This window comes from Mobula hypostoma, chromosome 19 (genome assembly GCF_963921235.1).
Source record: "Mobula hypostoma chromosome 19, sMobHyp1.1, whole genome shotgun sequence".
In the NCBI taxonomy this organism is placed as follows: Eukaryota; Metazoa; Chordata; class Chondrichthyes; order Myliobatiformes; family Myliobatidae; genus Mobula; species Mobula hypostoma.
Window position 1 is genome coordinate 63,034,639 of NC_086115.1, and position 15,723 is coordinate 63,050,361.

Consider the following 15,723-nt stretch of genomic DNA (forward strand, 5'->3'; position numbering starts at 1 on the left):
TGCCCTCTAGTTCACACCCCCCTCAGCACACCTGTCCTGGTGCTGAGACACCCAATGCTCCCTCCTCCCCCTTCCAGTTCAACACGTGGATGAACAACAGGTTACAGCTGTCTACATCCCCCTCTTGCCCTGCACCTACCATTCACACGAACTTCAATCGTCCCAATCTTCACCTCCCCCAGCCCCACCTTCCACCAACTCCCCAGTCATCATGCACTCAGCTTCACTACTGAGCAGGTGAGAAGGACTCTGGGGAAACTCAGACATGGCAAAGCATTGGGAGCAGATGGTGTGAAGTGCAAGGTCCTGAGGGAGTGTGCTGAGCAGCTGTGTGGAGTTTTCCCACACATTTTCAATCTGAGTCTCAGCCTGGAAAGGGTCCAGACAGTGTGGAAAACTTCACGTGTAGTCCCAGTACCCAAGAAGTGCAAACCAAAAGTCTTGGATGACTGACTTCCAGTGGTCCTGACCTCACACATCATGAAGACCCTGGAGAGGCTGGTCCTGGCTCACTTCCAATCCCTAATCAGATCAGCCCTCGATTCCCCACAGTTTGCTTACCAGTCAATGATGCTGTTATAGAACATAGAATAGTACAGCATAGTACAGGCCCTTCGGCCTGCTGAATAGAGACTACGCCCATTTGGATAAGCAGGGCAGCACAGTGAGGATCATGTTCTCTGATTTCTCAAGTGCCTTCAATACCATTGCTGGGGGAAAAGTTCCGTTCAATGCAGGGTGGCACTTCCATGTATTCTAGATAATCGACTACCTGACTGGCAGACCACAGTTTGCGCAGCTTCAGAGCTGTATGTCAGACATAGCTATGAGCAGCACTGGACCCCACAGGGGACTGTATTGGTTCCCTTCCTATTTACCCTGCATACCTCGGACTTCAGATACAACACTGAGTCATGTCATCTGCAGAAGTTCTCTGATAACTCAGCAATAGTTGGCTGTATAAAGGGAGGATGGGAGGATGAATACAGGGCCCTGGTGGAGGACTTTATCAAAAGGTGCAAGTTGAATCATCAGCTCACCATCAGTAAGACAAAGGAGCTGGTGATGGACTAGCCTGCACTACTCCCTGTTATTATTGATGGTGAGGACCTACAAGTACCTGGGGGTGCACCTGGATGGCGGACTTGAGAGGAGCATCGATTAGAAAGGCTGGCTCTGTTATAGCAGGCAAACTGGACACTCTGGAGGCTGAGCTAGAACAAAGGACCCTACTCAAATCCTGTCGATTCTGCACAATGTTTCTCACCCTCTGCATGCCACCTTGGCTCAACAGAGGAGCACTTTTAATGATAGATTAAGACAACTGTGCTGTTCCAAAGAGCGCTGTATGAGGTCATTCTTACCCTCGACCATTAGGCTCTATAATGAGTCAACCTATAGCCAGAGAAGGGACGACCCTCTCCCGTTATTCTTTCTTACTTCTCTTCTAATATTTGTATATCTGTTCACTTGTAATGCTACTATGACACTGCAATTTCCTTTGGGATCAATAAAGTATCTATCTATCTTCCAGAGGACCAATTTGTTATCCTTTGGTCTTAAAATCTCTGTAGAAGTCCTTGGAATTGTCCTTCACCTTGTCTTCTAGAGCAACCTCATGCCTCCTTTCAGCCCTCCTGATTTCCTTAAATGTTCTCTTGCATTTCTTATACTCAAGTACCTCACTTATTCCTATCTGCCTATACCCTCTAGGCATCTCCTTTTTGTTAACCAGTGCCTCAATATCTCTCAAAAACAAAGGTTCCCTAAACTTGTTATCCTTGCCTTTACTTTGACAGGAACATACAAACTCCATTCTCAAAATTTCACTTTTGAAGGCAAGTACATCCTTGCCAGAAAATAACCTGTCCCAATCAACACTTGCCGGATCTTGTCTGATACATCAAGATTAGCCTTTATCCAATTAAGATCTATCCTTTTCCATAATTACCTTGAAACTAATGGTATTGTGATCAATACCGTACATGCAAAGTGCTCCCCTCCAACATCGGTCACCTGTCATCTCACTTCTCAGAAGGAGGTCTAGTATCGCACTCTCTCTAGCTACGATTTCTATGTACTAATTAAGGAAACATTTGACAAACTCCATCCCATCTAGTCCTTTTACAGTTTGGGATACCCAGTCAATACGTGGAAAGTTAAAAGCACCTAATATCACAACTTTAAGGTTTCTTTGCAGCAGTCTGTGATCTCTCCAATTTGTTCCTCTAAATACCATGGACTGTTGGGTGGTTTATAATACAATCACATTAACGTGGTTGGTCATACCTTTCTTATTCCTCACTAGCTCTGTCCTGTCTGAGCACTGCTCTGACATTTTCCCTAACAGGTAATGCCACCCCTCCCTCTTTAAACTCTATCAAATAGGTAATTCCTAGGGTAGGGACATGTTCGGCACAGCTTTGTGGGCCAAAGGGCCTGTATTGTGCTGTAGGTTTTCTATGTTTCTACACCTAAAACAACAGAACCCAGGAATATTGAGCTGCCAGTCCCGCCCTTCCTACAACTTAGTCTCTACAATGCCATAACTCCATGTGCCGATTCATGTCCTAAGCTTATCTACCTTTCCTACAATACTCCTTGCACTGACATACACATAGCTCAGAATATTAGTCCCATGATGCTTAACCATTTGCTTCCTGACATAGTATGCAGGCTTAACAACATCTTTCTCCATAACAACTCCACGATCTGCTCTGTCTCTCTGGTTCCCATCCCCCTGCAATTCTACTTTAATCCCCCCTCCCAGTAGCACTAGCAAATCTTCCCACAAGGAAATTAGTCCCCCTCGAGTTCAGGTACAAACCATCCCTTCTGTACAGGTCCTATCTTCCCTGGAAGGCAGCCCAATGATCCAAAAATCTGAAGTCTTCAGTTCTGCACCAACTCTTTACCCACTTTTTAAAACAGTATGATTATCCTATTTCTGGTTTCACTAACACAGGACATGGGTAGCCCTGGAGGCCCTGTCCTTTAACTTCACACTTAATGCCCTAAACTCACTTTGTAGGACCTCATTACCCCTCCTATCTATGTCAAAGGTACCAAGGTGGACCAGAATCTCAAGCTGCTCACTCTCCCACTTAAAAAACTGAGGATGCTGAGGACTCCATCTTAAAAAACTGAGGATGCTGAGGACTCCATCTAAGATGTCTTGGACCCCTGTACCCAAGAGGCAACATACCATGTTAAATTCTTTCTCGTCATCAGAAACCTGACCGCTGTGACTTTCCGCTACTAGGTTATTCACCCCCACCACCCTTCTGCCTCCTTGCAACAGCATCTAAAGCAATATTTCTGATGTTGAGGGAAACAACCACAGCAGTACACTGCACTGGCTGCCCATCCCCTTTCCCCCTCCTGACAGATACCCAGTTACTTGTGCCCTTGATCTTGGGTGTAACTAACTCCCTGTACACCCTGTCTATCAACCCCTCCGCCTCCCAAATAATCCAAAGTTCATCCAGTTCCAACTCCTTAACGCTGCCTGATAGAAGCTGCAGCTGGATGCACTTCTAGCAGGAGTAGTCATCACATCCTGCAAGAGCAGCATTCCACTATCCTGCCTGACCACTGCTCTAAATATGCAATAAGAATGAATGAATGAATGAAAGAATAAATAACAAAAAAAATCCAACTTTGACATTCCTTGCCGAAGTCTTGATGAGCCAAAGCCTCAACTCCTCACAGTAACATTGGCGTATTTATACAATGGCTGCTTCACTTAAACCTAACTTCTTTTTATTGGACCTTGCCAAGTGCTTAATTATGCGCAATCCAATGTCTCCTCAGGACTATGGCACGCAAAAAGCTCTAATACTTTCCAGCTTTTGTAAATCTCTCAATTTGTATTCCTATTGCATCTTTACCTCAGACACCATCCTAATTCCCCATACAAAACTAAAAATCCAATCACAGATGCAGTGATTAAAACCCTTGGGTTTATCTGAACACTTGACATTAACATTAACGCAGTGAATGGGTTTCAAGTAGAAACTGAAGAACAGATGGTCAAGCAAATTCTGACAAAAGATTCATCATCTAACAGTTTCAAAGTTGCGCCTTACAGACCACAAGCCAGGTATACCAGGGAAAATAATAGAAACATAGAAACATAGAAACATAGAAAATAGGTGCAGGAGTAGGCCATTCGGCCCTTCGAGCCTGCACCGCCATTTATTATGATCATGGCTGATCATCCAACTCAGAACCCAGCCTTCCCTCCATACCCCCTGACCCCTGTAGCCACAAGGGCCATATCTAACTCCCTCTTAAACATAGCCAATGAACTGGCCTCAACAGTTTGCTGTGGCAGAGAATTCCACAGATTCACCACTCTTTGTGTGAAGAAGTTTTTCCTAATCTCGGTCCTAAAAGGCTTCCCCTCTAACCTCAAACTGTGACCCCTCATTCTGGACCTCCCCAACATCGGGAACAATCTTCCCGCATCTAGCCTGTCCAATCCCTTTAGGATCTTATACGTTTCAATCAGATCCCCCCTCAATCTTCTAAATTCCAACGAGTACAAGCCCAGTTCATCCAGTCTTTCTTCATATGAAAGACCTGCCATCCCAGGAATCAATCTGGTGAACCTTCTTTGTACTCCCTCTATGGCAAAGATGTCTTTCCTCAGATTAGGGGACCAAAACTGCACACAATACTCCAGGTGTGGTCTCACCAAGGCCTTGTACAACTGCAGTAGTACCTCCCAGCTCCTGTACTCGAATCCTCTCGCTATAAATGCCAGCATACCATTTGCCTTTTTCACCGCCTGCTGTACCTGCATGCCCACTTTCAATGACTGGTGTATAATGACACCCAGGTCTCGTTGCACCTCCCCTTTTCCTAATCGGCCACCATTCAGATAATAATCTGTTTTCCTATTTTTGCCACCAAAGTGGATAACTTCACATTTATCCACATTAAATTGCATCTGCCATGAGTTTGCCCACTCACCCAACCTATCCAAGTCACCCTGCATCCTCTTAGCATCCTCCTCACTGCTAACACTGCCACCCAGCTTCGTGTCATCCGCAAACTTGGAGATGCTGCATTTAATTCCCTCATCCAAGTCATTAATATATATTGTAAACAACTGGGGTCCCAGCACTGAGCCTTGCGGTACCCCACTAGTCACCGCCTGCCATTCTGAAAAGGTCCCGTTTATTCCCACTCTTTGCTTCCTGTCTGCTAACCAATTCTCCACCCACACCAATACCTTACCCCCAATACCGTGTGCTTTAAGTTTGCACACTAATCTCCTGTGTGGGACCTTGTCAAAAGCCTTTTGAAAATCCAAATATACCACATCCACTGGTTCTCCCCTATCCACTCTACTAGTTACATCCTCAAAAAATTCTATGAGATTCGTCAGACATGATTTTCCTTTCACAAATCCATGCTGACTTTGTCCGATCATTTCACCGCTTTCCAAATGTGCTGTTATCACATCCTTGATAACTGACTCCAGCAGTTTCCCCACCACCGACGTTAGGCTAACCGGCCTATAATTCCCTGGTTTCTCTCTCCCTCCTTTTTTAAAAAGTGGGGTTACATTAGCCACCCTCCAATCCTCAGGAACTAGTCCAGAATCTAACGAGTTTTGAAAAATTATCACTAATGCATCCACTATTTCTTGGGCTACTTCCTTAAGCACTCTGGGATGCAGACCATCTGGCCCTGGGGCTTTATCTGCCTTCAATCCCTTCAATTTACCTAACACCACTTCCCTACTAACATGTATTTCACTCAGTTCCTCCATCTCACTGGACCCTCTGTCCCTTACTATTTCTGGAAGATTATTTATGTCCTCCTTAGTGAAGACAGAACCAAAGTAATTATTCAATTGGTCTGCCATGTCCTTGCTCCCCATAATCAATTCCCCTGTTTCTGTCTGCAGGGGACCTACATTTGTCTTTATCAGTCTTTTCCTTTTTACATATCTATAAAAGCTTTTACAGTCCGTTTTTATGTTCTCTGCCAGTTTTCTCTCATAATCTTTTTTCCCCTTCCTAATTAAGCCCTTTGTCCTCCTCTGCTGAACTCTGAATTCAGAAGTCAGAGATTGATGATTACATTACGGTGAACATATTGGAGGTGGTAGTGAATGTGTGGTTAAATAAACTTTAAAACTGTTCATGAGCTATTTGGTGACTGGAGCACCAAATAATTAAATGAAGGCAGTATTTAACAGCTTAGGAGTGCATTCCCAGCATCGGCCTCCCATCCCAACCAGCCCCTCCCCTCCACCCTCCAACCACCTCCATTACAGGCATATGATAGAACATACAACATAGAATCCATTCATGTAGAATAGGTGGAAATGGTCAAAGATTGTCTTGTCAATAATCAAGAACAGAAGCAAACAGACATGTGCACAGCCAATAAAGTGGATGTGCAGTGAACCAGCATTTCTTCAAAATTTGAAGATAGCATAATAAATTCAGCAGAAAGCGGGCAAGGGACATTTGGGTAAAAACAGAAATTATCAATGCAGAGAACAGTTTTGCATGGAGGCTGAAAGATGCAAGGAGAGCATTCCTGACAAGTTGCCAAGCTGCAGATAACATGGATTTAAGGCAAGGTAGGCTCAGAAAGGCAAAGTATTCAAAATATTTGATTAAAAATAAACAGGGTGAAGCCAAGTTATGATTTAATGATAGTGAAATTGGTGTAATTTGAACAAAAAAGCCACAGAAGTTAGTGCAGAGCAACGTTCCACAGAATAGCAATCGTGGATACAGCAAATCGTACACAAGTTAGTTGAAAAGATAAAAGCTATGTATATTCAAAGGGCAGATGGAAGTAAAGAGCAATTGGGGTAATTTTTTTTAAGAGAATTATAGAAGTGTTGCAAGTATGCCAAGGGAAGTGATAAAAATGTGGTGGTCAACACTGGAACTTTGGCAGAAGAGAAGAGAAACAAGAGTAAGAAAGGGCAAGGGATAGGAACCATGGACTTTGATGCAAGGAGGGTGCAATGGTTGAGGGAAAGAGGGAGAAGTATGTGACCTGAAAATGAAGGTTCATTAGAAAATAGAAAGCTAATGCAGAATGGTAAGAAGAATAAACCTGCAGTTTCAAACTGATTTTGATAACACAATTTATGATTGCAGATATTCTGGGACAAACAAGAATAAGTGTAAACTGATAAAGCAAAGGAAAAATAGCATTATCCTGCTGCATGCTAAATATAAGGAAAGAAAGAGAGTCAATGCTTCTGGCTTCTTACCACTTCCTTTCCAGTCCTGAAGGGTCCGGCCCAAACATCAACTCTTTATTCCCCACCACCATAGATGCTGCCTAACCTGCTGAGTTCCTCCAGCATTCTGTGTATGCTACTCTGAATTCCCAGCATCTGCAGAATTTCATGTTTGTGACTAAATTTACTATACTATTCTAATTTATCTGCTTCCAAATACTTAAAAACAGCACTAATTACAGGTACTAAAATTGTTCCTTATCAAGGTTTAACAAATAATTCCATTTTCATTGCTTTTTGAGGTGCAGTTCTACAAAAAGGAAGAGAAAGTAGATGATTCTGTTTGCTTTGACCTCTGATTTCAGTTCCTTTTTAGTTATTGTTGAAATTTCAAGTCATAGGAGTAAGTTTGCACAACACTAGACTTCCCAGAAACGCAATGTATACAAGAATCAGGTTTCTCAATCAAATTCACAAAAACACAGTCATCAACCTAAAATATTAACTGTTTCATTTTGCAAGTGCTGCCTGATCTAGTGTTTCTAATATTTTGTTTTATTTCAGATCTGCAGCCATTTGATTTGAGCACTATCATAATGTCATTTCATAGAACTTGCCATACACAACCTGACTACATTTCTAATATTTCCAAATTAATTCTACATTTGAAAATTTATTACCTATGTTGCCCAAACCAATATGGATGCCAATCTTTCAATGGAATGAAGTGTTTGAAGCACAGCAATTGACTTTTCCACAGGCTGGAAGAGGCAAGCCGATATCCACTTATCTCTTAATACTTTTGCCTTTCAAATATTTCTGTTTTATGTCCTATTTTGGCATAAAAGCTTGACCCCATGAATTGAGTGAAGAATATTTTTAACACAAGCATTTAGACCAAAATAAGAAAATTTTTTGGAAGCTTGCAGAACCTAATTCACATTATTAATAAATGCTGATTTGTATGTACAGCAAAAAATCACAATATCAAACCATCAAGACTATTTCCAACATACTCCCCATTATGCATCAAGATTCTAACATTAAAACATTCTGACAACTCAAGAAAAAAACAGGTAAGGTTTGTATTATTTAAATAACATCTTCTTAATGGGGTCTGTATTCTGTAGGTATGAATTATTAATCAGCCAGCAGCCAGACAAAGCTTACCATCCCAGTGCAATCCCTTGTTGAAGAGGTCAAGGTAGCCAAGGTAAGATCATTCTTGATGCTTCGAGACTCAAAAGCCCCTGTCGTCAAGAACACCCAGTTGGATGTGAGATCAGGCAGGAAGTGGTCAGCCCATGTAGCAGTTGATGAGGCAGAGTCTAGACTGAAGCACATGGAGATGGCTGGGACTACCCAGCTAGGCCGCCAGGGACTTGGATGGACAACCCACAAGTCGTGGTCATCTTCTACAGGTAAGGAGTGCCGTGAGCTTGTAACACAAGAAATACGAGAGGTCGAAGAGGAGAAGAGGTTAGCTAAAACAGCTGGCCTGGCCAAACAAGGGGCTTGGACCTGGTGCGAAAGTGTTGAACAACGACATCCATCTTGGAATGTTCTGTAGCAGATGGAACCGCTCCACATTTCTTTTCTATGCAGACCAGTGTACAACCTGCTCACCTTCTCCCAATACCTGCCAACCTCAGCACCTGGTATGAAGATAAGACAGACAGGTGTGCTGCTTGTGGTGAGAAGGGAACACTTCAACATATTTTGAGTGTATGCAGAGTCAATCTTTCCAGTGACATGTACACTTGGAGACATAACAACGATCTCAAAGTTGTAACAGAAGCGGTTGAGCAGAGAGTACTGCAGCACAACTTATCTCATGCCCCATGCTGCACAGAACATCGCATATCATTTGTGAAAGAAGGCTCCAAGTCAAGGGTGTACAGCGCAGGCTCACGATCAAGCATACTTTCTTCAGCCAATGAGTGGTGTGTCAAGACCAACCTAGATGGGAAAGGCAGTTTCCCGGAGCAAATAGCTTTCACCACATTGCATCCAGATATAATCGTATGGTCTGACACCAGTAGAGAAGTGGTTATTGGTGAATTCACAGTCACCTGGGAAGACAACATCGATGAAGCCCATGAGTGCAAGTTAACCAAGTATGCAGAATTAAGATCAGAATGCAGAGAGAGGGTGGAAGGTTTCATGCTATCCATTCGAAGTAGGTTGCCGTGGCTTTATTGCATTCACTTTCCAGAAGTGGCTGCGTGACCTTGGCTTCACTAGAAGAGAGATCAAGTCAACCAGCAGGGCGTTAGCTGAGGCAGCAGAGACAGGATCATCGTGGGTGTGGACCAAGTACGTCCAGAGGGGCAGAAAGTCGGACAGTGTATACATCTTTTGCAAACCCTTCAGTAGTTGCATAGACACCTGAAGAGTAGACTATCTGTTGGATGGAAGCCACCAACAACTCTGATAGAGGCAGATGCCAAGTTTTTAAGCTCACCAGTGGGGGGTGGTGCTTTAGCACTGCTGGCCCACCACCTCGAGGGAATCTTGATCAATAAGCGGGCCGAAACTCCTGAAGACAGGTGGCATATCAACTGATGATCCCACTGGTGATAGCACAGGACAGTTAACATCTTAGTCCAAGTTTATGTTCAATTCTATTTGCAGGAAATCAAGACTGGCCTAACCTCTGCTGGCCATTATTTAATTTTATATACAAAATAACTTTCAAAAAGGAATTTGAAAGTTACTTGAAAAATAATGCCAGCTTTTGGCCAAACCAGCCAGGAAGTGGGAATAACTAGATTACACTTCATAAAAGCACCATGTATTCAATGGGTGAAATCGCTTCTTCCTGTACTGCACTATTTGAATTCATAATTTAACTTTAGCTCTGCTCTTTCACTCAAAAACCAATCTAGGAGTTCGGATCATCTTCCACTGTATATGGTGACAGATTAAAGTAGAACAAATCTCCATCGAAACTAGATTTGCCTGGACAGCTTCACAAATTAACTGAATAAATCTGAGGAGCACTGAGGAAAATATTCAGACTCTTCACTTCATTCCGGGTCTTTTCGGAAGTTTAGTTCATTTCTTTCACATGTTCTTTATTAAATATCTACTTCCCTATTAAAATGCAAGTTCATGTCATCGGCTAAAAACTCCCTCAGAAAACTTGTTACCCTCTCTTCACCTGTGATATCTTTATTTTCTTTAAGGACTCAGCAGCAGAAATATTTCCTAATTATTGAAAGCTCTTACCAACTGATGTGTCAAAGTAAGCATACACAAAATTCTTGCGAATGCTGCATTCAAGTAAATTTTTACAAATATTATTGCTTGAACTTTTCCCTTTCAACTACAAAAATAATCACAAATTTAAATCTAAGTTGAGCTTCAACTTTTTCTTGCTACTAATTAACTTAAAAAAGGAGTAAATTCCAATTTTAGTAACAGTCATTTTCTGATCTGGAAAAGGAAATCTTTCTCAATCATTTAACTCCATGTTGGTGTTATCCAACTGAAATTATCGTTCAAGGTATTGATAAATATTAAATAGGACCTTACAAGAAAGATGAAAAATGAAGAGGTTAGGTGATTTTATTCTTGAGGGCTGATAGATGACTTCACATGGTTTCTCAGTTTCCAAAACCTTCATGCCTGTCAAGACAAATGGCATTCACCTGGGATGCATCATCCTTCAAATAATACTGGGATGTCCACAACTGAAAGTTAATGACAAGCTGAAAGCCAGATGAAAGTAAACTTTACTCCTTAACTTCTTACCATCCTTAACAGAATGTTTTTGAGAAGATTGTGAATTAAGCATCACACACAAAACACTGGAGGAACTCAGCAGGCCAGGCAGCATCTATAGAAAAGAGTAACAGTTGTTGTTTTGGACCCAGACCCTTCCATTGATGCTGCCTGGCCTCCTGAGTTCCTCCATCATTTTTGTGTGTGTGTTGCTCTGGATTTCCAATTTAGATTTTCTCACGAATGTGAATTAAGGTCAAGTTGGAATCAAACCATTCCGAAATCTAACATTACAAACATGTACCCAAAAATTACGACACAGCTGAGGTACAACCTATAATGCTGTGCACAGCTAAGTCACAATATTTGCAAAGGTTTACAACATCTCCATGTGAAATATTCAACTAGATCATGGCAACCTAAATTCTGCTCCTCACTATGTATCAAGTTTTGGTATTTATTCAACCTTGATCAAGATATTCATTAGTGAAATAAATAATGGCACCATCATCTTCAAAATTACAACTACTTGAAATTGTTTGGTAGTTTTAAAAAATTGTACAGAAAACTTAATCAGATAGACTTTTATTTTTCCCAAGCAATCACAAAAAAAGAAAATCTCAGAAAGCCAAGAATAAGGATATTAATAAGTGGAACAACTTTAAGACTCCTTAATGGATAGTCAGTTAAGCACCCATCAGCAAAGAAACTTGAGATAGTCAGACTTTAAAAAAATGCGTCATTTAAAACATGAAACATGTTTCAATTTCCGAGTTAAACACAACGCATTAGTCCAATGTATATACGATAATATGATAACACGAAAATAAAATCAAACACAGCCAGTTAAATAAAATCAGATACAAAGTTAGATGTCTTGCTTCTTTCAAGTCACATGATTGAATCACGTGAAGTCTTGGGCTGGTCTGTAACAGACTATGTTCGGATTTGGGGAAGATCTTGTAAAATGTTATAGACTGAATCACTGTTCTGAAATACTCTGTATCGAGGAGATCAGACACTCGATCTAAACTGACAAATGCGAATCAGAGCAACTGCATTCATCTGTTACCGTGACACTTCAGATGCCAATGGATCAACATTTACGCCTCCACTTATCACCGAACAAGCAAACTAAAATATATTTAAGCAAAAGCGCAGTAACTAGAACGCCCAAAAATCGCCGAGATAACAACTTGATATTATTTCTGAACAGCCATCGTCACACATTCTGAAAATGAAACATCTTCATGAATTTTCTCAACGAGGAAGTTGAATCACTTGCTGAAAATAAAAGTACTGTAATTAAATTCCCAACACCTCCCAGGCCCGGACATTCACAACTCTCAGGCTACAATATCAATAAACTCCAACAATCACGCCGCTTTCAGCTGATCATTAAGGCAATGTCTGGACACATACTCAGCCTGGGCTGCGAGCAGTAGTTTCTGCTCGCTGCCTGTGCCTGCTCCCTGGCCCCAAACCGAGGTCCATTGGCAACCGCTTGTTCCACCATCAGCGACATCTTCCCACTCGACAGGCGCGCCTCCGGGGCACTCCGGTCACGTGAGGCGCGATCCCGACGGGGCAGCCGGAGCGTGCGTTACGTCACTCCCACCTCCGGAGGCGCCTGGGCTGAAGGAGGTGCCTTCCCGCCCGTTGCCGAATGGGAAATGCCGCCGTTGCCAGGACGACGCGCTTCAGGCCTCGTCTAACTTGGGAAAATTTTACCCTCGATACAGGGATTTAATGGATACATTTACAGAACAAATATCTGGCCTCTCATCTACTTCCACAGCTGCAAAAGCCTTCCAAACTTTCTCTTTCCATCATGCTGTTGCAACGACTGTTTAGTTAGCAGAAAGAGAGGTTTTGATAGAAATAAACCTAAGCAGGAAATAATTGACTAGGATAAAGGTGATACGAATCTAAGGAATAAGGAAATTTTAAACAAATGAGCATGGGCAACAGCCGGTCTTCCATACAACCTTGCTCAGGCCTGCGCACTGGAAACCTTCCAAGGTGCAAATCCATGGTCTCAGGAGACTAACGGCTGGCTGTATAAACAAATGGAGGAAATACTGGAGATGCCCAGCATGTGTGGCAAAATTAATGATAGGCATGAAAGATCATGGACCTGAAAAATTTTCCCCTCCGTAGCCGTTGTAGGCCGACTAGTACCTTCAGCTTTTAACTGTTTTATTTCAGACGTTCGACAATTTGCAGTTTAAGGAATAAGAGTAACCAAAATACCCAGAACAGCACACACAAAATGCTGGATGAAATTAGCAGGTCAGGTCGCATCTATGGAATTGAATAGATGGTCAATGTTTCGGGCTGAAATCCTTCTTTAGGGATCAATAAACTCAAGGAAACAAGCAATGTGAATGGCATCTAACGAAATGGGCAACAAGATAGCAAAATTGGTTCTGTTCCCCATGCCCTGATTGAGTTTGCAATGGAATTCCTATGTATTCCTGCTAAGGTGAAGAACTTTGTTATGCAGTATTACAACGATTTCCGGATGAGGTTTTCCACTCAGCAATTTACAACTAATTGGCAGAGCTTAGATGTTGGAATCCCAGTGGGATGTGCGATTTCACCCATCCTTTTTGTGTTAGCCATGGAGGTCATTGTGTGGGCTGCAGAATCAGTGGGACCAGGTGTCGCACTTGATGGTGGAGGGGAGTTACCACCAATACGAGCGTTCATGGACGATCTCACCCTTTTGGGTCCTAGCATGGAGGCAGTGGAAAGTGTGCTATCTAGACTTGAGGAGCTAATGGATTGGGGAAGAATGAAGTTCAAGACCAAGAAGTCAAGGAGCCTTGTTCTTAGGAGAGGAAAGCTGATTGACTTTCATTTCACCCTTTGTGGAGAGGAGATTTCATCCATTCAGGACCAACCAGTTAAAAGCCTCGGGCGATGGTACACAGAGGAGCTGAGAGACACCAAGAGGGGTTCAAGAGACAGGAGAACAGATCAGCAGAGGTCTGATGTCTGTCAACAAGTGTGGCTTGCCTGGCAAGTTGAAGTTGTGGTGCTTGCAGTATGGACTGATGCCACGGATAATGTGGCATTAACTGTCTATAAAGTGGCAATGTCCCATGTTGAGGGAATGGAACGGAAGATCAACAAGTATGTGGAGAAGTGGCTTGGAGTACCAAACAGCCTCACCAATGTTGGAATCCACAGCAGCTAGACAAAGCTTACCATCCCAGTGCAATCCCTTGTTGAAGAGGTCAAGGTAGCCAAGGTAAGATCACTCTTGATGCTTCGAGACTCAAAAGACCCTATCGTCAAGAACACCCAGCCGGATGTGAGATCAGGCAGGAAGTGGTCAGTCCATGTAGCAGTTGATGAGGTAGAGTCTAGATTGAAACACAAGGGGACGGTTGGGGCTATCCAGCTAGGCCGCCAGGGTGAACAACCCACAAGTAGTGGTCATCTTCTACAGGTAACGAGGGCCGTGAGCTTGTAATGCAAGAAATACAAGAGGTTGAAGAGGTTAGCTAAAACAGCTGGCCTGGCCAAACAAGAGGCTTGGACCTGGTGGGAAAGCGTTGAACAACGACACCTATCTTGGAATGTTCTGTGGCAGATGGAACCGCTCCACATTTCTTTTCTATGCAGACCAGTGTACAACCTGCTCACCTGCTCCCAATACCTGCCAACCTCAGCACCTGGTATGAAGATAAGACAGACAGGTGTGCTGCTTGTGGTGAGAAGGGAACACTTCAACATATTTTGAGTGCATGCAGAGTCAATCTTTCCAGCGGCATGTACACTTGGAGACATAACAACGTTCTCAAAGTTGTAACAGAAGCGGTTGAGCACAGAGTACTGCAGCACAACTTACCTCATTTCCCATGCTGCACAGAACATTGCATATCATTTGTGAAAGAACGTTCCAAGTCAAGGGCGTACAGTACAGGCCCAGAATCAAGCATACTTTCTTCAGTCAATGATTGGTGTGTCAAGGCCGACCTAGATGGGAAAGGCAGTTTCCCGGAGCAAGTAGCTTTCACCACATTGCGTCCAGATATAATCGTATGGTCTGACACCAGTAGAGAAGTGGTTATTGGTGAATTCACAGTCCTCTGGGAAGACAACATTGATGAAGCCCATGAGTGCAAGTTAACCAAGTATGCAGAATTAAGATCAGAATGCAGAGAGAGGGTGGAAGGTTTCATGCTATCCATTCAAAGTAGGTTGCCGTGGCTTTATTGTGTTCACTTTCCAGAAGTGGCTGAGTGACTTTGGCTTCACTAGAAGAGAGATCAAGTCAACCAGCAGGGCTGTAGCTGCGGCAGCAGAGACAGGGTCATCGTGGGTGTGGACCAAGTACGTCCAGGGGGCAGATTGTCGGACAGTGTATACATCTTTTGCAAACCCTTCAGGAGTTGCATAGACACCTGAAGAGTAGACTATCCTTTGGATGGAAGTGAACAACAACTCTGATAGAGGCAGATGCCAAGTTTTTAAGCTCACCAGTGGGAGGTGGTGCTTTAGCACTGCTGGCCCACCACCTCGAGGGAGTCTTGATCATAAGCGGGCCAAAACTCCTGAAGACAGGTGGCATATCAACTGATGATCCCACTGGTGATAGCACAGGACAATTAACATCTTAGTCCACGTGTATTTTCAATTCTTTAAAAAAAAAATTCAACACTATAATGTGTGTGAAAGGACATCAAAGAAAATAATAAAGGATATGGGGAAAACAAATATAACTTTCATTAAATAAGAAGCAAACTCCTAAATAATTGGGACAG

The 15,723-nt window shown here is 42.8% G+C and overlaps 1 protein-coding gene across 1 annotated transcript in view; it reads right to left on the minus strand.

Annotated features, from left to right (window-relative positions):
• The window catches only part of atp6v1ba (ATPase, H+ transporting, lysosomal, V1 subunit B, member a), a 92,340-nt gene extending 79,811 nt beyond the window's left edge, over positions 1–12,529 (minus strand). The window contains exon 1 of the mRNA XM_063072048.1: positions 12,371–12,529. Within this exon, the coding sequence (XP_062928118.1) occupies positions 12,371–12,473 (103 nt within the window). The 5' untranslated portion in view covers positions 12,474–12,529. The remainder of the gene's footprint in view (positions 1–12,370) is intronic.
• Between the last annotated feature and the right edge of the window lie 3,194 nt (positions 12,530–15,723).